The sequence below is a fragment of the Marmota monax genome, unplaced genomic scaffold (genome assembly GCF_021218885.2).
Source record: "Marmota monax isolate L192 unplaced genomic scaffold, Marmota_monax_Labrador192_F-V1.1 WCK01_AAM20220418_F8-fsc00245, whole genome shotgun sequence".
Classification (NCBI taxonomy): domain Eukaryota; kingdom Metazoa; phylum Chordata; class Mammalia; order Rodentia; family Sciuridae; genus Marmota; species Marmota monax.
The window spans coordinates 1,406,414-1,431,151 of record NW_026693895.1 but is presented as its reverse complement, the minus strand read 5'-3'; the positions used below and the strand labels follow the sequence as shown (position 1 = coordinate 1,431,151).

The following is a 24,738-nucleotide window of genomic DNA, read 5'->3' as shown; positions in this document are numbered from 1 at the left end:
TAAGGTCATAAAAAGTAATTTCTAAGATACTCCAATCACCTTACTGTTTGTTCATCAACCGAGAAGACACGTGGTGCTCCACACAGCACAGTATCATTCAGCCTTCGAGGAGGAAAGCCAGGCCCGTCTACAACTTGGCTGAACCTCGAAGCCAGGGGCCAAGTGAAGTCAGCCAGACACAGGAGGACAAATACTGCATGGTCAACAGTCCAAATGAGAGAAGCAGAGAGTGGAATGGTGGTTGCCAGGGGCTGGAGAAGGAACCCAGGGCGTGAAGTTTCAGTCATGCAAATGAGTAAGTTCCCGGGATGTGCCACTCACTGAAGTCCCTGTAGCTGACAATTCTATACTGTACACATGAAAACTGGTATACTTTTTGAGTTCAGTATTCTTAATATATACAAAAAAGCAAAAATCACAGGACAGACCTTTTGGAAGTGATGCATGTTTATTTGCCTCGACTGTGGATGCAGCACAGGTTGTGCACAAATTCAAACACATCAGCTGCATATAGTTTTTTCCACGCATGTAGTTTTTTAAAAAATTTTTATATTTTAGTTGATAGACCTTTATTTTATATATTTACATGTGGTGCTGGGTCGAACCCAGTACCTCACACATGCCAGGCAAGTGCCCTACTGCTAAGCCCCAGCCCCAGCCCCCCTCCCCGGCTTTTTAAATTTATTTATTTTTTGTTGATAGACAACACATGTAGTTTTTTGCACATCAATTATACTTTGATACTTCAATAAAGTTGCTTTTACTTCATGTGGCTCTAAGAATTAAAAAAAAAAAAAAATCACATAATTGGCCTGTGTTACATTTGTATCCCTTTCCCCTGACAGCTTCATTACTAGTACATCATTTAAAAATCATTTTTAAATAATACATGTGGAATTTTTAAACAAATATACTAAAAGTCAACTTCAGGAATTATATCAGAGACTTGGGAACCTTAAATTCTTGTTCCTGTTTTTGGTTTAAAGTATTAACACTCTCGAGAAAACCTGGTAATACCTTCACTGAACTAAACAACATTCTGTTTCCATCTGATGACCCTCCTGTCCTAAAGAAAACAGCCTGTTACACGACGTCCAGCTTCACTTTGATGTTCATAGCTGCCAGTTCAGCTACAAAATACCGAAAGACATAAGGCACAGAGACAGTATCAATGGTGTCACTGCGGTTACAGAGAGCACAGTTGTATTTTCTGTTGCGCAAGGCGGACCAGGAAGGGGGTGGCTTCTCCAACAGTGGAGAAAGTAAACTGCCACACTTGACACACACGTGGGCCACCGAGCGGTCAGAGCAGTTGAAGAGGCGGTCATGGAGGAGAAAAGATGTGCCGTGGGCCAAGAGAGCATCCCGCTCCATCTCCCCAAAACGGATTCCGCCCTGCACATTTCTTCCCCCAATAGGCTGGTTGGTGACTTTGTCCCTGGCTCCAGTTGTTCTAACTTGAAATTTGTCAGACACCATGTGACGTAAGCGCTGATAATAAACCACGCCTATGAAAATGTCTGCCTCCAGTTCTACCCCACTGATGCCACTATACAATCTCTCAGTGCCATAGAAGTTGTAGCCCGCAGCCTTTAACATCTCACCGAAGTACTCCAAAGCAGAGTTCTCCTCAGAAAAAGTGAAGGGTGTCGCATCGTGGCAGAGGCCATGCAAAGCGGCAGATTTCCCAGCCATACTCTCAATTAACATGCCGATGGTCATACGGGATGGAAAGCCATGAGGGTTGAACAGAATGTCTGGCACCATCCCACTCTCAGTAAAAGGCATGTCCTCAGCTGGCCACAACCGGCTCAAAATGCCCTTCTGCCCGTGACGACTGGCGAACTTATCTCCGATTGTTGGGTTCCGAGGGACGCGCATTGTGACGCAAACACACTTGAATTTCCCATTCCCAGTGTCATTGCTGCAAACTTTGATGTTATCCACGATGCAATTTTCTTTACTCCTAGGAAATGTCAATCACAGAAGTCAAGCTTTTGGAGAAGTTGTACTGGCATACTTAGTGTTTCATAAAGAGCATTTGTAAAATGAGTTGGTATCCCTAAAAGTGCTTTAGGGCTATTATTATGTTCATCTGCACCAATACCACCAATAAAGAGAAGGAAAAGCCATCACAAAGGCCTATTAAAATCTAATCTGTTGTAAAAGAAACTAAAATAAAATTTTTGTTTTAAAAAGAGGCTTAGTGAACTCAATATTTTGGCTGTAACACATCATGTAGGAGACGACAGAATTCAGTGACAGTTTTAACATAAATCACAGATAACTCAAAATGTGGGACTGTTAACAAAGAAAGTAGAAAAGTAAGGGCAGCAAGATAAACATGCCCTTGTCTCAGCAGGCAGTGCCAGCTCAGGCTCGACCGAGACCAGAACTGCTGTGGTGTGGATGCCTGTGTCCCTCCAAGTCCACACCGAAATCCAGCTTTTACTGCAGTGTGCTGAGAGGAGGGGCCCTGGTGGTGATGGGGACTGGAGGGTGGAGGAGCCAGCTGCTCCTGTTTGCCCTTCACCTCCTACCCTGAGGACACCCAGACATGCCATCTGCGGGGAACAAGTCCTCAGCGGACACCCGATCACCTGCCAGTGCCTTAAGGATTTTGGACTTCCCAGCCTCTGTAACTGTGAGAAATAAATTATTTTTTATTGCTCAGCCTCAGAAATCTTGTTACAGCAGCACATTCATATCTTCTCCAAAACGTCCCATTACAAGACAACTCTCATCAATAGCCAGTAATGCCACTGAGAAATTGACTCTGGAGAACAGCAGAGACCACACACTTACTTATAGAACACCACAAAGCTCTCCCCGGTGTTGAGGTTGAGGTAGCCATAATATGGGTCTCCATACTTCAGTGCTGCCCCTATGAAGGGCAGTCCATCGCCATCCAACTTCTGTAGAGTCCGGGGGTCACCAGGTTTGACCCCAAACACCAGACTATCATCTCCCTGTTTAATCCTTTCAGACAGGTCTATGAACTCCGACTTGTAGACACTTCCATGAGCAAAGCCTCGCTCCCAAGAAGCCTTATTTAGAATCTGTGAGGACAAAAAATTGTTAACTGAGTCTAACGGAGGATTTTGAAAATAAAACCAGTTAGGATCATATTAATACTTACAATAATTGAATTTAAAACTCTTCCCATATTTTACAAATCATTAATACTATTAAAACCCAGCTAGTGCTTAAATATAAAAGGTAACTACAGAGACTACTCACTCAACATTCATTAGTACTGTGTGCTCAATGTGGAAGACAGATGCACACCTGAAATCTGTGTGAATATATCTCAAGGCCCACTTTCAACTTAGAAGAGGAACAATTTAACAGAACACGAAAGTTTTAAAAAAGACTGGAACGACATCTCCTGGTAAAACTTACCATGGCATCTTCCATGTCATAGCCAGTGTATGAAATCACAGCAACAATGGCATTTGTCCCTATTGGGTAGTTATCCATGTCATAATAATCATACATGCATGGTCTTACAAGAGGACTCTGTGGAGTCTGAAGACGGTACAGTTTATTATCTGATCGGTCTTGGTAAGTGAGAAGGGGAAAGCCCATAGTCTGCTTACCTACAGAAGAAAAAACAATTCTTTGCATTTGTTTTTCAGCCCTCAATTGTAAAGCTGTTACATAAAACTGAAATGACTAAATATTCATCACAGATGAATGAACAAAAAATCACGGTGGTTATAATTACTACATAGTAATATTAGCTGTGAAAATGAAGTAGCTCTAAGTATCAACATGACCAGATTATGAGAACAACTGGGTGAGAAGCAGAGTGAGGTGTCTTATGGTTAGACATGAGGAGGCGTCTCCTGACTGCTCACGTGTGAGACGGTGCAAGTTTGAAGGAGAAATGGCTGGCTGTGGCTGGAGGAGTGGATCATGGGGGCGTGCCTTTGGGGTGATTTTCCTAAGCAAGCAAGGGCTCTGAGTCCTGGTGGCCAAGTCCTAAGCTGTTTTCCTTCATTACACTATTCTATCATTATGTTCTATCTCTGAAATTTTGAGCCCCAAATACACTTTTTCTCCTCTAAAATTGTTCTTATTGGGTCTTTTGGTCACAGCAATGCAAATCTGACTAAAACAGGTGTGATGATACTATTGGTATACATATGGAGCACACCCAAAACAATTCTATATGTTCATGGACCCAGGTAAGAAAAGTACAAAAAGGGGATATAAAAGGCTACACACAAACTACAGGACATTACTACTGGGGGAATGTAGGGAGAAGATGGAGAGCAGCTGTTACTGAATTATATTACTTTCTTATACACAGAAGAAAATGTCAATATGTATAAACTCTGAGTAGTAGGACATTATAGGCAAGACTCATCGTACTACTTTAAAGTATAGGGAGTCATTTCAGAACAAAATGGTTTTAAAGACTAAACTATTTACACACATAATGAATTTTTATTTTTTTCATATAGAAGATTTACAGCTTTTAGTAACACAGGGCAACTCCCTAGGGGAAAAAACAACTATATATATAGAAACCACCAGCCAAAGCACTGGAGAGGAACCAAAAACCATCAGACTGAGTTCCTAGTTTTTTCATTTTTTTCCCCTCATGGTCCAAACAGTGTAGTACTTACAACTTAGATTGAAATTCACAGCCTAACTGTATAAAGAGCCCAAGAATAAAGTTGGGGATGTAGTTGAGTGGCACAGCATCTGCCTAGCATGTACCAGGGCCCTGGGTTCAATCCCCAGCACCGCAAAAAAGCAAAGAAACAAAAAAAGGACCAAGGAATAGAGCTCAGATCATGACAGTGACTAGAAAGTGAGGAGCTTATTTCAGAAAGGCAAGAACTACAGAGGGACAGCCTTAAATTCTGCACATAAACTGAGGCCACACTTCAGTGAATTTCTGAGGTCTGCATCCAAAGGACAGGACCAGATTGCACACCAGTGACTAAAAGTGAAGGTCTCTACCAATTAGAACTAAAAGCTGATCCTATCCAGGAAGTTACAAGAGAACCCAGAATGTCCACGATGCGATTCATGACTGGTAGACAACGAAACAGCGAAATATGACCTATTCTCCACAAAGAGCAGGAGCTGTCGTGACATGGTCCAGAGGCTGGGATCAGATAGTGACTCAACAGCACCTCGAATGATCCATGCTCAGAACCTTAAAGGAAAATGTGTCCACAATGAGCAAAGCAACCTCAGAAAACTGAAACTATTAAAAAGAAACAAATGTAAGCTTTAGACCAAAAAACACCTGAAATAAAAATTCATTAGATGACAGATGAAGTCAACGTAATGATCTATTAAAAAAAAAAAAAAATCAAATCTGACAAGAAAGAAAAAAAAAAAGAGAGAAAAAAGAAACTCAATGGCTCATGGGACAATACAAAAGGTTTGACATAAATAATGCACAATTGAATCTTAGAAGAAAAAGGAGAGAGGCAGAAGCAAGAGCTTTAGGAACAACAGTGGAAAACTTCCCCAAGTGGGTGAGTTTACTTTTTCTTACAGATTTAAGAAGACCAGAAACTCTAACCAGGACAATCGTATCATAGTCAATCTCCTAAAAACCAGAAAAATAAAAATCCTTAAGGTCAGAGGAAAAAACACATCATATTCAGGGAAATAAAAATAAATATAAGTACTGCCTTCCAATTAGAAGAGACAGCAAGAACAGGTAGCTTAGAACTGTAACGTGCTTAAATAAAAGTAACTGTCAACTCAGAATTACATATCCAGTGGAAATTTCCTTCAGAAATAGTTTTTTTTTTTGGGTGTGTGTGTGTGTGGGGGGGGGGGGGTGCGGTGCTGGGGACTGAACCCAGGGCCTTGTGCCTGTGAGGCAAGCACTCTACCAACTGAGCTGCATCCCCAGCCTGAAAATAATTTTCAGATGAATGAAACTAAGAACCTGTGGCCAGCAACCTGTACTACAAAACCTCTAACACATTTTTCAGGCTGAAGGAATTTACACGTGATAAAAACATGACCCCTTGAGGCAGAAATGAAGTGCGCTGGCAGTGCTAATTATGTGAGTGACAGTGATGGCCATCCGGGTCTCCTTCAAAAACTGAATCAAAGGGGCTGGGGGTGAGGCTTAGTGGTAGGTAGAGCACTCGCCTAGCATGTGTGAGGCCCTGGGTTCAATTCTGAGTACTGCATATAAATAAATGAATAAAAATAAAGGTCCATCAACACCTAAAATAAAAAAGAATTGAATCAAAGATCTTGGACAAATCCAAATCAATGGATAGTATACAAAACAAATCACCTTTTTCTCTGAAAATATCAGTGTCAAGAAAGACAAAGAATGGCTAAGAGCTATTCTAAACTAAAGGAGACTGAATAGACATGGCAACTCAACACAGAATGTGATCTTGGGCTGAGTGCCTGCTACACAGAAAAATCTGTCGTACACGGATGCCCAGTTGAAATCTGAGTAAGAACAGCACCACTGTTAACTCCCTGGGTCTGCTAACTAGCCTGGGCTGCGTGGTGAAGGGCCTAGCTTGGAAGGCGTGCTGCGATGTTCAGGGGTAAACAATGTCTGCAACATATTCGCAGGGGAAAAACAGGGCAATGGGAACTGTCAACAGAAAAGATGATGGTTTTGGGGAGCTCCTGTCCTATTCTTGCAAATTTTCTCCAAGTCTAAAAAGTACTTCAAAATAAAAAGAGCTATGCACATTCTTCTTGCCCAACTGTACCTACCACCGGCCTCCATCCACCTTACCCATCTGGCACTGGTACATGTTCCGTGGACTCTGGTTGTGGTCAGAGAAGGGGATGAAGTTGGCGATGACACTGAGCAGGCTGTGAGGGAAGAGTTCCTGGTGTGTGGTGACTCCAGCAAAAACCTCATCCTCAAAGATAGCGATGTTCATGAAGAGCTGCAGGAGAGGAAGGCTGAGGACAAGGCACAGAACAGCCAGACTCTCACTACCTCCCCACCTCCAGCACTCAGAGGCCCCAAGGGAAGGTGTGAGGCAAGTGGTATTTCTAAGTGGAAATTTCCTGTGCATGCTGAAGGGACCCTCTGGGGTGTACAGGAAACTTCCACTTAGAAATTCCACTTGCCTCACACCTTCACCACAAACCTACCAGGGTCCAGCTGTGAAGGGGACCAGGACGAAAGACAACTTTTGTTAAGTAACACAAATCCCACAGTTTTGCAATTGCGAAGATGTGGGCAAAGGTGCTATGGGAGTGGGGCAGGATGGGAGCACTGAGCCTCCCTCGGGTTCTGAGGAGTGAGGCAAGACAGCAAGATACGGAAGTGGTTCAGTAATGTCACCTAGGGGTGGCCAGAAAATAAGTGCTTTCTTTCAAATGCCTAATTTTTGCTGAAAATTGTTTCAGCAATTAAAAGCAACAGTGAAGTCTCTGGAGGTTCCGCTACACAAGCAGAGACCCGCCTTCACACAGGCTGCGCGTACCTGTTCCATCGTGCCAATCAATTCTTCTTGGCCCAGTTCCAAGTTCTGCACAGGCCGCACCAGTCGGCAAGGAGTGGTAAAAAGCAAGAGTCCTGGGTACAGACTTGGCTTTCCTGTCATGGGCACAAGGACCACCTCCATCCAGGGGGGGATTCTTTTTTCTCTTAACACCTGTTTTCAACAAGAGAATGCAATTAAGAGCATGTGCTATGTTTTACGCCCCTCCCCCAAATTCCCTTCTATAGGGAAAAGTACTACCTAAAAAACATTAGGTCACACCAGTAATCAACCCAGGGCCCACTAAACCTGAAGTCACAGTTATCCCTGCCAGTCCATTCCCATACAGAACACCATCCACCTCTTATTCAGAAATGGCAAAAGCCTGGGGAAAAAACAAAAAGTTTATTCTCTGACATCTGAAATACAGATGATTGGTTTTACTTTTAAATATATTAATTACATGAAAAGACCCTTCCACCTGGGAATTAAAAAAAAAAAAAAATCCAATAAACTATTAAACAACTCCTGCACAAAGGGATAAATACAACTAGAAATTATGGAAATTTGAAAAAAAATGATAAGACCCCTGTGTCAGAACTTATGGGAACTCAAAGCTCAACACATCATCAATAAAGATGAGAGGGTGCTGGGCAGAGGCAGAAATCAGCAGAGGCTGGTTAGGCCAGAGGAACAAGTTCTGGAGCTCCACCGTACAGCCTGTGCCCACAACTAACACCACAGCTCAGCTGATGACAGGGGATTGTGCATTGCAAATCTGCCAAATGTGTAAACCTTGGACATTCTTAAAAAAAAGGAAAAAAAAAATAGAAGAAAACAAAATGGTACCAAAATAAATAAATAAATAAATAACTCAACTCATAATTCAAAAGCTAAAAGGAACAAAGTAGACCAAAAGAAATTAGTGACATGTTTTTTTAGAAATCAGCAGTCTAGGAAATTCCCACTTCCAAGAGGAAATGGGAAAAAGGCAAACTACTAAAACAGATCTTAATGGAAACAGCAAGCTTAAGAAGACTAATCCCTTAATAAAAATAAATAATTTCTAATGTTTTACCAAAGCAAGGAAGATTGAAACCAGGGCCTTAGCACATGGAAGGCAAGCATGCTACCCACTGAACTACAAAACAAAATACTTACAAATGCTGATTTCAAAACATCATAGAAAATAAACAAACCACATCTTCTACTGGTCCTACCATCTCTCTGCCTCTCACTGTGGACCTCTGGCCTCAGCTGTCCCTGATGGACCCCTCCTGTTCCTGAGCCACTGGGGCTCTTGTACTGCTCTGGTCCTACACCTTGCAAATACCCCTCCTCCAGAGGGGCTGCCTCTCACAAAGCCAGCATATCCTGCTCCCAGACGCAAACGCAGACTCACTCACTGCATTCCTCCTCCTATGAACACAAGAACAACAGCAAGTCTCCGACTTGGGAAAACCCATAAACTACTATTTTCTCACTCAATACTGGGGAGGGGGAACCTAGAGCTTCTTTGCATGTGCTAGACAATTGTTCTAGTACAGAGCTACATCCCCAGATACCCACTTTTTTTGAGATAGGGTCTTGCTAAATTCTGAGTCTCAAATTTGCAATCCTTCTGCCTTAGCCTCACAAGTAGCAGGAATTACAAGTGTATGCCACTGCACTTGGCTTGGAAGTACTATTATGGGTACTCCTTAAATATTAAGAAAACAGTCACCAGCACCAAATGGGATCTTTCCTTAAAATTGACTCATCATTAATTACTATTATCAGAGAATGAATTAACTACCAGATTAATCCATCTAGAGGAAAACTTGAATTTTCCCCCAAAAGGTGTCAAAAATCACTAAAGGTGATTCAGTAATTCCATTTCTAGGCATATAATCCCCCCAAATTGAAAGCAGCTGGGCATGGTGGCTCATGACTATAATCCTAGCAAGTAGGGAGGCCAAAGCAGGAGGATCACAAGTTCAAAGCCAGCCTCAACAACTTAGCACATGGAAGGCAAGCAATTTAGTGAGACCCTGTGTCAAAATAAATAATAACGGGCTAGGGCTGTGGCTCCATGGCCAGTGGTTAAGCTGCCCTGGGTTGGGTTCAATTAGTAGTTCAAGGAAAAAAAAAAACAGAAAGCAGAGACTTGCACAGGTATTTATTTAGCGAGGTTCACAGCAATGAGGGACTTGCAGTAAACAAAATGTAGCACAGCCACACAATGGACTGTCACTCAGTCTTGGAAGGAAGGAAACTGACACGTGCTGTGAAATGTCAGACTCGATGAACCTTGAGGACACTACACCACATGAAACAAACTAGTACCAAAAGGTCACCGTATGCCACTTACCACAGCCAAACCCACAGAGGCAAAGCAGAAGAACAGGGGCAGAGCGGGGATAAAGAAGCAGTGCTCAAGGGGCTCAGAGCTGCAGCCCAGGATCACGACTGAGGTTCAGAGACAGCTGGTGGCACAGCTGCACAACAGTGTGAATGTGCCTGAGGCCACTGGACTGCACATTTGAAGTGGTTAAAGTGGTGAACATTTTTGTGTATTTACCAAAAAAAAAAAAAAAAAAAAAAAACAGCCCAGAGGGGTTCCCACTGACCAAATAAAATGATAATGGGGCGGGGGGAGAGGGCTGGGTTGTGCCTCAGAGGTAGAGCGCTGGCCTAGCACATGTGGGGTACTGAGTCCAATCCTCAGCACCACATAAAAATAAATAAATAAAATAAAGGTATTGTGTCCAACTAAAACTAAAAAATAAACGATAGTGGCTGGGGGGTGGGTCAGTGATAGAGGACTTACTTAGCATACACACACCCCAAGTTCACTCCCCAGCACCGGGGGGAAAAAAACCCCTAGCAACAGAATGCCCATGAAATAAAACAGGCATTTATGAATCTATGTTGATGTAAATAAACACAGAATAGCAACGTATAAACAGAACAAGCGACAGAGTTAGGAAAGAGCACTCAGCAAACCAGCAAACCCTGAACTCTGCAGAGAACCTCCAGCGCCACAGTGCAAAGCAGCCAAGAACATCGACCACTTGGTGACAACTGGATGGGGAAAAAGGGCCTTCATGTACGTTTCAACTGCCTCTCCACAAACCACTTGGTAGTCATTATATAGTTACTATTATACAACCTAATAAGAATTAAAATTAACCTTTCCACAGAACAAACCAACATTATGTGCTTCCTGAAATGATATCCCAGGTATAACCCCAGGAAAGTAACATATAATCCCAATTGCAGGGATCCTGTACACAGTAAACGGTGGTACTCTTTATTAAAGTTAAAATTTGTTAACACAAGCAGACTGAGGCCTCAATGAAACCAGCAAAAACTGCATGTGAGTTAGGTATCTGTCACCGACCTGAACCTGTAAGGTCGATACAAGGCAAGATTCCAGGCACTTTTAGAATTAGCTTTCACCCCTGACAGTGGATGGTTCCATACTGCCCTGGGGCTACCTCATTAACCAGAAAAAACCCACGAACCTAAAGTCAAGGGGCATAAGAATTCAAAATCACCTTAAATCGTCGGAGAGAATCTGCGATGCCAGGAGCAAGATCCTTATCCACCCAGCCCACCATGAAGCCATCCAGCAGGACAGGGTAGCACTCACTGTAGGGTCGATGTGGTGCTCCATCAACGGGAGTGACCCCTGGTGAAGACAGCACACAGAATGATGAATGCAGAGAGTTTTACTTAATCCCTGCCAGGCAGGCTTGACAAGGACTTCATCAGTTGAGCTATCTAATCATCCTGCCTCTAAAGAGGTATTTTTGTATTACAGCATAAATCACGTCAGGAAATATGTGGGCAACACTAGGAACTGTGCCTGTGAGTAGACTAGCCAGGGAGAGTGTCCAGAAGGTTGTCCACTGTGTAACTTCTTACATGCCGATTTCTGAGCCATGGAAGTATATTAACTTTTCCCAAAATAGCCTAATTATAGTAGATCCTCATTATCTGCAGACTGGTATCTGTATATTTGCCTACTTGCCACATTTTATTTCTAACTACAAAATTAATACCAGGGGCAATTTCAATTGTCATGCAACAAAAAATTTGAGTCACCTCATACACACCTTCTGCTTTATTGTCCCAGCTCACACTATCAAATGTCCTGTTCAAAGCTACACTTTTTGCATTCCTGTGCTTTTTGCTGGTGATTTCATTGCTTTAAATGGCCCTCATGTGCAGTGCCGAAATGCTGTCCAGTGTCCCTAAGCGCAAGGCAGCTATAATACGCCTTATAGAGAAAACACGTGTTAGATACACACGTTACAGTGCGGCTGGCTATGAGCCCAGGGCTAGATTCAGGGGATGGAAAGCAGACATTCAGAACAGGGATCCACCATTTGTAATTCAGTGTTGGCAAGTAATTTACAGGCACAAGTACTGCAAATAATGAGAATCGACTGTAATTAAGTAAAACCAAGACCCTCTTCGACTACTTCTGAAGGCACTGTTTTACTGACTGTCATAGTTGCCCATGCTGCTTCATCTGTCATATCAATACTTCCTACAGAAAGTAGTTTGCCTCTTTTATCCAGTCTTCTTCCCCAGGGTTAGAGCACATTACCCTCCCACCCTTCCTCTGCTGTGGAGACATCTTCTGCCTCTCCACATTTTTCTTCTTCCTTTCTACCTTCTCCTGGACTTTGACACTTTATAAATCACTGGTGGTATACACAATTATTCTTTTCCTCACAGAGGGCAAAAGTGCAAATTACACTGATTCTGGTTTTTTTTTTTTTTTTTTTTTAAGATATATATATATATTAGTTGTAGACGAACACACAGTATCTTTATCTATTTTTATGTGGTGCTGAGGATCGAACCCAGTGCCTCACTCATGCAAGGCAAGCGCTTTACCACTGAGCCATAGCCCCACTGAGCCCCAGCCCCAGCCCCTGATTCTACCTTTTGCATCTTGACTACTTCTTGAAAACTTCCCCTGGGGCTCTCTCTTACAAGTCACTCTAATTGGGAGATATACTTTTATGCAGCAATGTCTTGACCCTTTTGGGTTGCCTAAGAACATCCATCACCTGAACTGTATGAACATTAGTTTTATTGTATAAACATTAGTCCCCTGGAGACGCACCACCAACCACCAGAGACAAAACACTTTTGGTTTCTCAATCACAGCCAGAGAAACCCAGAACAGGAGAATGTATTAACATCCAAAGAAAAGGCTGCTATCTGTACCTGTGAAGGTCAACTTCAAGTTCAGTATCAAACCTGGAAGAGGAGGAGCATGTTCCAGGCAAAACAGAGACAGCAACTGCTGGGCTACCAGGAATGGAGGTTACTTATCTGATGATAGCAGGGAACAGAGGACAGCCTCCTTTTTAACTGTCTTCCTACAATCAGCACTGTTTGCTACCTAGAGATGCAACGGTCCACCAACAAATACAGAGAAAGAGCCCCCAAAAGTTACATAATACCTTCTCTGCTTTCAATATCCACATTGATCTATTTCAAATTTTTAACTTCTTTTTTAAGTTTAAAAAAAAATCTACAACTTTTAATTTTCCTTGTTTTCATTTTCAAAGAATGCATTCGATCCTCTGTAAAGAAACCAAGAATATAGACCCACTCCTGCATGGAGCAGTGAAAAAGAATTTTGCCTTAATGGTTTGCATGTGTTAACAACCACAAACCCTCATACCTAAGCTGCAGAGCAGAGTTGGAAGAGATGTTGTATATACAAGCTGCGTGACGACCTCACACGTGGCAGTTAGGTGGTTCATCAGACCACAGGGTGCCCCATCTGGGGTGTGCACGGGGCAAAGGAAGCCCCAGGACTCTGGCAGCAGCCTACGTACAGTGGTGGTCCTCATCTTGGCAAAAGCAGCCCCTCTGTGCACACAGCGGAAATGGGAGAGATAGCGTATGAAGTTCAGCTTGTCAGCCACAACACAAAGTCCAGAATCTTGCAGGAAGCCAAGACCTTAATAAAACAAAAGTCACTCAAAAACAGGCCTGACTTTTCCAAAAAAAGGGTCCACTTCTGAGGCTTTGATGTCAAAACCTCAGCAAATTCTACAGAGCAAATGGGTCATTTTAACATTCACTCTATTCATCCTGATAAGTAGAAACAGAAAATAATTTTGAAAGTCCTTAGGATTCAGAAATTGTATTGCCACAGCTGGCTGCCTATCCCCTCCACCATGCCCTCCTCTGTGGAGAACACTGAATGATAATGGAACCACCAGTAAGTACATTCATCTAAGCACACTGGGAATACATGAGCACTGCCAGCATGCCAATGAGAACCTGCAGCAATAGCACCTGTTTATAAAAAGCAGATTGCTGGGTCCCTATTACAGCTTCTTCCGCTTCCCAGGTCATTCCATGCCCTTGGTCCAGGGATGGGCCCACAGCAGTCCTTCCAGGCCTCCCACTAGGTCGTCCTCCTGAGACACCTAAGGCAAGGAGGTACCCACTAGGATGTAAGCCACACACAGACACCCATCTAAAGCCCTTCAGGCCGACACTTGTCAAAATTTATCATAAAACAAAATCTGTCTTGAGTGAAAGTGAGAAGTTTACTTAAAAAAAAAAAAAACTTCCTCAGTTACATATAAACCTACACTATGCAAATATTTGAAAAACATAACTAAAGTAAAGCCTAACTATTTAATTTCACCTGTTTTTGAACGCAGATTCCCAGTAGCAAGAAGATATTCAAATGGTCTTGTAAGGTCTGTTCCCATACTGAAAATCTTCATCAAATTTTCAGAGTTTATGGACACATCAGTCTTCTGAGCCTTCTTATCTAAAGCTATTTTAATAGACACTAACCAAGCTTCCATTTTTTCCTGAAAGAAGAAGAAAATTCAAATTTCAAACAGTAAATGATTTAATTATCACAAATTCCATATTCACTCACATATCATCTGTACAATCAGTAACAATCCATTAATTTATACACATTACATGAAAATGTAAACCATAAACCTTAAAAACAGCTTTTCAACATCCTGCTGGAGGCCAGGCATTTCTTAAGAGAGAAGACACAACTCATCTAGACCAGGGTTTCTTCCTCAGCACTACCAACCCTGGGGCTGGAGACCGAGGTGGAGGTTGTCCTGAGCACCGCAGGGTGCTCAGCAGCACCCCTGGCCTGCCGGAGTATCCCTCAGTCATTGCAACCAAGCACACATCTAGTCCATGGACACGGGTAGTGAAGCAAAGCATTGCATGTGGGGGGGAGGGGTCAAGGGGGGGCAGAACACTGTTCTAAACCATCCACATTGATGTTTGACCATAGATAAGCTTTACATCTAAATGCTCTTATCAAGCAGTCAGAACACTCAACCACAAGCTTTGAGACCAAAACAATCACTGTGTTCCCAAGAAGAAATACAGCCAAGAGCACAAGGTCCCCAAATTAGATCCAACATCCAAGACAGTGACAGGCCAGGAGGGAAGGCTGACACTGTCTTCTGTAAATCTGAAATACAATCAAAGAGCAGCCAAAGACAAAAATCCAGAAGAGGAAAGAAAGCCACTGAGATGCTAGTCAGAGGCTGGGCAAAAGCTCTTGGGCCTGAAGAATAAAGAGCTATGCTCTCTCCTCCCTTAGAGGACTGACTGCTCATTATCTTTCCTTTCTAAGATCTGACACATGACTATGCCGATGGGATGTCCTCCTGCACACCCTGTGCAGTGGTTGAATCTGGGAACAAGCACTTGCGGGCACACACCAGCAGCTGGCACTGTGCATGTTTGTTCAAGCCTCACACAAGCCCCCTCCAGGAAGTGGAGTGTGACAGGAGCACTGAAAACCCTTGGCCAAATTTACTTCAGAACCCAGAATTCTGCAGATATCTCCAGAAAGCTGACAGGTGTGTGAGGCATGCAAAGCCCAACACTGGGGCCCTGACTCGCCATCAAACACATCTCTATGGTACACACACAGTCACTCGGAGGACAGGAGACACTACACAGCCTCCCGCAACTCAGGTCAGGTATGGCTGCCAACTGACTTTTTCTGGTACTTTCTGGAGCTGGAACTACAGATAGGGTCAGGGACTCACATGGGCAGCCTGCACACTTCAGCACGAGCAGCAGAAGTGAGCAACCCCCTAGGCGGCCTTCCTGTGGTGCTCCCCAGCCTCTCCGAAAGGTGTAACGTGGTGATGATGAGACCACGCCGGAGGCAGGGAAAGAGAAACCACAGGGGACAGTGAGCAGAGTCTACCTGACCTGCTCCAAGGGGCAGAAAGGGAGCAGTCAGTGCTTCCACTCCCGTCACTCAGCCCTCAGAACCAATCCCACTGACCCACAGAGCGCCCGGATCTCTGTGGCAACACTCAGTGCAATGGCTAGAGAAGTCAATTCCTCAAGTCACTGACAGGTATCTTCTTCGTTTTTTTTGTTTTTTTAAGTATTGGAGATTTAACTCAGGAGCACTTGACCACTGAGCCCCATCCCCAGCCCTATTTTATATTTTATTTAGAGATAGGGTCTCTGCTTAGTACCACGGTGTTGCTGAGGCTGGCTTTGAACTTGTGATCCTTCTGTCTCAGCCTACTGAGCCACTGGGATTACAGGTGTGCGCCATGGTGTGCATCATTGTGCACGCCTGGCATTGTCAGGTATCTTCTAAAGACAGTTTTCACATCTCATATTCAAGGTTTGGAAGCTTAAACAGAGCTAGTGAAAGGTAAGGAAATCAGATACTCCCCTGTTGCTGACAAAGGTCACCCTACTAATATCTTGCTTCTGAAGACACACAGTCAGCTCGGGGATAAGACGAACCCCGAACTTCACTGCAAGGATGTAGCGGGAGATGCACCTTAGCCTTTACCTGATAGGCCACACAACAGCAAACTTCTGATTTAGATTTTTATCAGGGAAATTCCAGGGTGCTAAAATTTTTCAATCCAATTTTATGAACAGAAAAGACAAAAACAAAAACAATTACCTTCCAGTAAGAATTATCATCTAGATGAGGAGGAATCAGGATATTTCTTTTTTTTTCAACTTTAGCCCTCTCCATCTTCCAATACACAACATTACCTTCTAGACTAAATCTTTTTAGGGATAATATGCAAAACATAAAATGCTATGGAACTGACTTTCCTATGGAATCACTTCTATACCAGCCAAGTCTTACTGTATACAGCGACATCAAGTCTGGCATGTTCATGTTCTGGGCCACCACTGTGAACACACAACTAGCAAGTGCTGGCCCTACTCCAAAGACAAAAAGACACAGGGCTTGGTTCCTGCCAGTCTCTGGTCAAAACACTTCTGCAACTGGTCAGTACACAACACCTTATTTTACATGTGTGTCTGTTGCAAGAAATCTTATTTAATACATACAGTTGCTTCTCCAACGTTAATGTGGGTTCAGAGGCAGAGCATAGCCTTCTTACTTTCAGGAGAACTAGACAGGACTTCACCACTATAGGTCCTTCTAAAAGGCACAGCGTGCACACAGGCACCCATAAAAATGTGAAAACCTGCACTTGGTAGAACTCACAAAGACCCTTGTTTACACTATGACAGCTGAGAGAAGGCAGCCACAGCCTTCTTCAACCTCAGCTGGGAACATAAGGATGAGGGGCCTCCGTGCCCATATCTGTGAGCAGCTAAGGAAGAGCTGGGTACTGATCCTGGTGCTGCAAATCACTTCAGCAAGTCGTGAATTTGAATACACAGAATCTGCAAATAACGAGAATCTGCAAATTAACTATATGTATGCATACAGGCCATTTATACTATATCATCAATGTTATGATCAAGATCTGGTGTTGTTTTTACACTCTACAAAAGATAGTAAACAAATCTCTGAACTTGGTATAAGCTAGGATTTTTGATTAATCCTCACTGCTGAACACACAAAAAGGAAGACTCTGCAGATACCAAAACCAGGAATCATAAACACGCAGGAAACATACCATACCGTTCCCTGAGTGGCACAAGTGGTCCAGGGTGAGAGCAGCATGGATTTACCTTCAAAAACATAAGAAACAGCTGGCCAGGTGTAAGGACTTCTTGATTCACCAAACTATCAGGATTCTCCTCCATGCACTCTCCTTTGGCTAAAGCAAAGAGCTTCCGGGTCATGAGACAAAGTACATAAAACTTTTCAGTACTGGATTTCAAGTGGATGCAGATGCACTGGCTGTAAAATAGAAAAGTAAAAGCTTCAAACAATTCAGCTGCAAATGCCACTTAATGTCCCTCTTACCAGGTCCCTCATTCATGTTCACTTTTCCTTTTGGTAGGTACTAGAGATTGAACCTAGAGGCATCTTACCACTGAGCTACATCCCCAGTCCTTCTTACTGAGACAGGCTCCTGCTAAATTGGCTGGCCTCGAACTTGTAATTCCCCTGCCTCAGCTTCCCGAGTTGCCAGGATTATAAGCATGCACCACCATACCCAAATTCTTGTTTACTTAAAACTCCTTCCTACAAAAAATTACGTTTCATCTTTACTAGCAACCTTAACAAAAGAGCAGAATATCCTCATAAAGTCTAGAACTGTGCTGGCCAACGTGGCTATTTAAATTTAATTAAAACTAAATTAAATTAAGAATTCAGTTCCTCCTGTACTGGCCACATCTGTAAGGCTCAACATGTGGCTCCTTACGAGACAGTACTACTCCAGAGCTGGGCTCCTCTAATAGCTACCAGTAGTCACAGAAGACGAAGTTCTTGCTGTGGGGAAACCGATTGACAGGACACCCTCAACAAGTGCATCCAGGTACAAAGAAATCAAGCAAATGTCTAAAATTTGAACTGCTTTAGTGACTACAGTGTTCAATGTGCTATTTGGACGATGTTCTGAAGTCTGTAATTATTTCTAAACAAAAGAAGTACAACAAAGTGAACTGAAGTGACCATAAGAAGAAGGGTGAGGACGGCCACAGAGACAAAGCTGGCCCATAGCAGCGGGGCCTGATTCCACCCCAGCTTCGCTCTGACCCCCAGGTGACTCCCAGCACAATCCGTACTCCACTCAAAGACCCCTAACACCCTCCTCCCAGCCCTTCACCCCCATACACAAGCCAAGCACACATACTTGAACAAGAACTCCGCCGCCTGTTCATTGGAGTACCAGTCAGGAAGACTGAGTTTCACTCTGAAGCATTCCCCCAGGTAGTTAAGGACCTGTTTCTGTGTGGAACAACCCTCTTCCATTACTATCCTCAACATCTGAGACACAGAGTTCCTAAAGAAAGAGTCATCCTCTTTTCCTTTGATGAGCTCTTGAAAAATCTGATAATCAGAAAAGCTGACAAGTGCCTAGAATGGAAAAGAAAGTTTCTTTTTAATCCTTTGCCAATAATAACACAAATATTTTATTGTTTAGTTACAATTCACTCCTCTAATGACTTTAATAACCAAGAAAAATCAGCACTCCATTATTGCTGAAATGAAGTAAATTCTGCAAAATAATGCATTTTTTATATGATAGCTGGACACCAAGATGCTCCCAGTGATCCTCACCTCCTGATAATCACAAATTTGTACAGTTTCCTCCCATACTAAGTGACCCAAACACTATGGCAAGAAAGATGCTGTAGACTCCCCAGGCTGAGTCACGAAGGGCACTGGCTTCTGCCTTGTCTTCTTGGTTAACTATCTGGGGGAAGATGGGTGAGAGGAACTGAGACCTCCTGCCAACAGCCAGTACCAACTCACTAGCCAGTGAGCGCAACACCACGAAAGTGGATCCTCTAGCCCTGGTGAAGCCTTCAAAGTGACTGCCACCCTTGCTGACATCTCACTGCAAGTTCTTGACACCCCCAAGCCAGAAGTGCCCAGTCAACTCACTCCTAAACTCCCAACTCACAGAAATTGTGGGAGATATGTTTACTGACATTTAAGCTATGGAATTTGGAGGCGATTTGTTATGGAGGCAGTAGATAACTGGCACAGCTTGCACCTGACAAAGAGAACCTACCCGATCTGCACAGGATACTACTTCAGATGAGTCTCCTCATAATAAAAAGAAAACTTTCACAAATCATACCTTAAGTGCAAATCCCAAAGGAAGAAAGAACAGCTCTTTCCGGTAAATGAAGTTCAACATAACTGTGCCATTTTCCAGGTAGTGAAGGTTCATATTGACTGCAGAATGTTCTCCCTTCACACAGTGCATTGAAACTCCTATTGAAATAAACAGAAAATACCAGAAACTTGTAAGACCATAATTTCTTCAAAGATTTTTCTCTGAATTATTTTATTCTTTTAGGTATAATTCAAGCCAAATCACTAAGTGTATCCAAGAATGACAACCAAAAACGGCTTCAAGACTTTACCAAATGTCCTCTGGAGTACAAAATCTTCCAGGATGTGAAACTGTGATGTAAAATAACCAAAGCAAAGAATTTAACCAAACTTCCAAGTTTCTTTCCAGGCCAGAGCCTACATCCTACTGAGCATGTTTTAGTTCCTGCACTTTGCAGAACAGGGCTGTCAGTGCAGCGAACCCCACCACCCTACAGAGTCTGACAGAGATGACGGCCTGACCCAACAACTCAACACAGAAAAGCAGAGCTTGTCAGCTTAACACAAGGGTTGCTAAGACAAACCACATCAACTGAACAAAAGAATAAACAGCTAGACATTCTGACACACGGAGATACTGTTTTTTTTTCTAGCTGCCATATGTATGATGACAATTAAAAGACTGACTTTTATCTCATTTATAAGGATAAATCATGTTAACTGTTAGGACTGCCAAAGAATGCCATACGCTGTCCTGTGAAGCCAGGCACAGTCACAAAGAGTGCTCAAACAGGTCAGGAGGCTTTCAGAGACCAAGAGGGGAATGCCAAGGCAGCTGGAATCAAAGACCTCCAAGGCACTTGCCCCCGACCCCACCCCATGACCAAGCGAGGCCAGTCTTTATCTTTACATCCAGTAACAAACACATAAACAGTCTTTCAGCTTTAAAACACAGAAAGTAGTTTTCCCGATATAAAATGTTTTATCAGATGTTATTTTAATTCTTAAAATACATAATTGATTAAAAACTGTACATATTAAAATGATTGATAGACAGATGACCCCACTGATAGGCTGTGACTTTTTTCTATTTTACCATGGTACAAAAGCCATACTCCATTCATACTTCCCTTTTTTATTTTTTTGGGTACCAGGAAATGAACTCAGAAATGCTGAACCACTAAGCCACATCCCCTTTATAGTTTTAATTTTGAGATAGGGTCTCACTAAGTTGTTGAGACTGGCTTTGAACTTGCAGTCCTCCTTCCTGAGCCTCCCAAGCCACTGGGATTACAGATGTGCACCACCATGCCCAGCCATTTCTGATTTCTGATCTTTGCCCAGGCTCCAATGCTGTATGGTACTCTCTTGTGATGTTGGAAAGCAGCAGATAGGCTACAATGTACTCTGTTGCGGGTGTTTGGGGCACTGTGTTTTGTATTTTCACATCCCACCATATCCACAAAAAAGCTCAAGTGTGTGTACATGAGACAACCAACACTGTATAAAATAAACTCTGTGTCGAGATGATCTTGCCTACCTGCAGGCTAACATCAGTGTTCTGAACATGTTTAAGGTGGGCTAGGCAACGCTCAGCTATGATATTGGGTAGCTTAGGTGCATAAAGTGTTTCCAGTGCCAGGGACTGAACTCAGGGCCTTATACATGTTAGGAAAGCGCTCCACCACTGAGCTGTATCATCAGTCCCTAAGTTTCAACCTAGGATGGGTTTATCAAAACAGCACCCCATCCTAAGCAGAGGAATACCTGTATACTAATGACTAACATAAACTGATTAAAACATCATTCATCACCCAGGTCTCCATCTGTGTGTATGTGTGTACCTATGGGGCCATGACACTTTGATCTACTGCATTGTCAAATTTCAAGTAAACAATACAGTATTATTAGCCAGTCACCATGTTAAACGTTAGCACCAGAACTTATCTTATAAACATCTGTACCCTTTGATCAATCTCTCTCCATTTCCTCCTCCCCATTATGAATCTTAATATAGATATTACTAATAGAAAAACAAAAAAAATTATGTAAGAGAAAAATATTAACAACTCTACATAGATGCATATACTTTTTTAAATATGAGTTTTAAACGTTTCTTTAAAAAAAAAAAATCCCAATGGTCACTCAAACTTACCAAACTGAGTATAGCCAGGCCCTCTGCTTTTCCACTTTGGTCTTACCATTGCAATGGGGAAATTTCTCCGAGGCATAATTAACATTCGGATGACTTTTTCAATGCCGTTGATTATAAAATAGCCTCCCATTTCCTACCAAAGAGAATCTGTTAAACAAAGGTACACAACTAATTGTGAACACAAACCTTATTTCTAGCCAGATGCAGTGCACTATGCAGAAGAGGTGCACATAGGTGAAAGGGACAACAGATCCCTTGAAAACAGAGAGGACGTGGTCTTATTAAGTACTTTAGAAAGGCCCAGGGACACAAGGGAATTTTCATTCAGAAAATTAAGGTTGGGAGTGTAGCTCAGCAGCAGGGTGTATGCTTAGCATGTCCAAGGCTCTGGGTTCAATTTCCAGGAGGAGAAAGAAAAGGAAGAGGAAGAGGAAGAAGAGGAGGAAGGAAGAAGAAAATTAGGGGAAAACCCACCAATTCTTCCCTCAGTGTGACTCTAACTGTGGAGCCACTTTTCCGATACCGTCTTAGTTGACAGTCGTCAAGAGCCATACGCAGTATGCAGATGAGATAACATTGACCATTTTACCATCCAGAGCTGAGACAGAAAAACTGGCTCTTGCCAACAACTCCCTGTCTTCTCACTCCCAACCCAGGCTGGCTACTGTCCCACAGCCTGGACCCTGTGATTACCTCTGCCTCCTCGTGGTGCTCAATGAGGGCTGGAGGAGGAAGGCTGTATAAGTTGCAAAGCTTGGACTTCACCATGATGGGAACATAGCCAAGAAACTGCTTGATGATTCCTTTTGAGATTCCATTCACTGCCCAGCTGATATCAGCCTAAATGAAAACAAGAGGAAAAATTAGTTATAATATCTGGATCTGGAGAAACAAATTAGTATTTTAAGAGTGGGGAAGAGGAAAACAATTAAATGATTTTATGCTTTTGATTTAGAAGATGGGATCTCTTAGATGACATCTAGATGATATCTTAGATGACATCTCTTTATATAAACCTTACTAGGAATCAAGTCCTTTTTTCAAAAATGAAGGGAGCACCACGCACTGTCATTAATACTCACTGTCAGCTTCCCACGGTAGGTACTCCTTCGGCCCCGGCATTCAGCTGGATAAACGTTGAGCTCTTTGCAGATGGTCCCTTTTGGAACTGTGGGTGGACTGATGACAGCATCCACAATAGTAAGAGAGATACGCTCATCTTTGAAAGCAAAGTCAAAGGAAGGTATATCCTGAAATACAATTCATACTATTAAACAAACTGCCTGCATTTCCAAGGCACTTTTTCTCTAAGACTTTCAACTCCCCTGTGTTCTATAAGCAGCAATGCCTAAATGCCAATAACGACACATCTAAATAGGATACTCCACTCATACCTCTTCTGAGTACATTAAGTATTTTCTGATCCTGCACTGTTTGTGTCAGATTCTGTGCAGGCTTTGGGGCACAGCAGTGAAAGAGCTCCTATTCTCTGAACCAAGTAAGTGCCTACCTTCCTTACCTTTGTTCTCTGCACGGCAGAACAAATGGTACTGCTAATAGGGCAAGGAAAAGGAAACGTCCTTCTGATCAGGACGGGACACTCTAGTGCCCTTCCTTGAGCTCACACTTGCACATTTTACTCCGTGGCAACCTCAGGCTGAAGCCAGAGCCATGCAAAAGTAACGGTGGTTACCCTTCTATAGCAGTTGCTACTCTGCAGCAGTCCCTGGGAAAAGCTTTGCTCTTCTTCTGAGGAAGAAGCACCACTCAGCTCTCCTGCACAGTAATTATGAACAACTTCCTAGCCTAAATTTAGAATAAAAAGCAAAGGTTCTCCACCCTCATGTGAGTTTGAGCAACCTTTTCTAAATTTTTACCCAAAGCTGGTATTATGTTAGAAATTAATATTTTATTTAAAAATCAAGTTTATAACATATTTCATATTTAAAGTAGAGCAGTAGTTTAAAAAAACAGATGAGATTTGCTTTCTCAAACCACAGCCGAACTGTATAAATAGTCAGTTCTCATCATTCACAATAGCTATGATCTAAAAAGTCACTCCAAATACTGAATTAGAAGATTAAGGAGTATTCACCTTCAAAGAAATCCCCTGGGCTCCCATATTATTTATAAGCATCAGACCAGCCATCAAAGCTCTCTACATTCTAACCCTCTCCATGCAGTGTCCCCTAAGTCTGTGGATCCTGGAGGAAAGGCACTCTCCTCTTCCCTTGAACTCATACAAACCTGACTTCTCTTGGCAGAGCAATTCCCAAACCACTGAGTACTTTCGGGTCCCCACTTGTCCAGTGGCCCAAACGCTCAAACGCAAGAGCTACTGCCTCTTCCTTACCTTCAGGGCCTGGTGCCTGGAGATCCTCTCCCCGCCATCCTCACCTGTGCTCCGCAACCCCTGCGGTCTAGACCAGTCATTAGGACTCCTTTGTATTTCCTCATACCAGTCTAATCGGACCTCCAAGACACGAAAACTGAAGGAGCTCCACCTACGGATCAGCTCAAGCCTTTTGAGGCGCTTTTGCAGAAGCCAGGATTAGGAAGGCGCGTGCGACGTGAATGATGGAAAGCACCCCCAGGTGGGCACCTCTCGCTCCCCCAGCTCCCAGGAACCGTCCTACAAGCAACCACGGCTCGCCGCCACGGCTCAGCCCAGACACCCCGAACCCACCTTCTCCAGTGAGTGGAACCGCGGCAGGAGGAAGCCGGCGCCGCGTCCGCCGCACGGCGAGGCGCACGTGTCTAGCGGCTGCTCCGCGGCCTCGGCCGGGCCTCCCCGGCGCCGCCCGCACCTCCCTCTCCCGGGCCGCCCTCCCGCTGCCGCCCAGGTCCCCCGGCACCGCGAGCTCGGCCGGGCGCAGCCCCGGCGCCGGGAGGCCGCCGCGCACCTGCACCGCGTGGCTGAGCCCCTCGCGCACGGCGTAGTTGAAAGACTCCACGTGCGCCCGCGTCAGCTCCTGCAGCGCCGCCTTCTGCTGCTCGGGAGGGACCCCGTAAGAGGGGTCGGTGAGATGCCTCAGGCTAGGCCCGCTGGGCAGGCCACGCCACCGGCCGCCAGGATCCATGCCGCCGCCTCACGCCCCACACCAGCGGCGGCTCCGCGGCGCGGGAGCAATGGCCGGCCCCGCGGC

The 24,738-nt window shown here is 43.7% G+C and overlaps 1 protein-coding gene across 2 annotated transcripts; it reads right to left on the bottom strand.

Moving 5' to 3' along the window:
- Positions 1–429: 429 nt before the first annotated feature.
- Polr1b (RNA polymerase I subunit B) lies at positions 430–24,738 on the bottom strand. 2 transcript variants are annotated; one of them, XM_046462832.2, is made up of 15 exons: positions 24,496–24,738; positions 22,675–22,842; positions 22,286–22,432; positions 21,593–21,725; positions 19,460–19,596; positions 18,506–18,729; positions 17,433–17,604; positions 14,116–14,287; positions 13,135–13,416; positions 10,985–11,118; positions 7,449–7,619; positions 6,746–6,902; positions 3,403–3,599; positions 2,806–3,059; positions 430–1,966 (listed from the first exon to the last, which is right to left on the bottom strand). In XM_046462832.2, the coding sequence occupies exons 1-15, from the start codon at positions 24,670–24,672 to the stop codon at positions 1,084–1,086; spliced, it is 3,408 nt and encodes a 1,135-aa protein (XP_046318788.1). In that variant the 5' UTR covers positions 24,673–24,738; the 3' UTR covers positions 430–1,083. The 2 variants fall into 2 exon arrangements, with proteins under 2 accessions (XP_046318788.1, XP_058441151.1); XM_058585168.1 differs by lacking the exon at positions 24,496–24,738 and adding an exon at positions 24,279–24,296.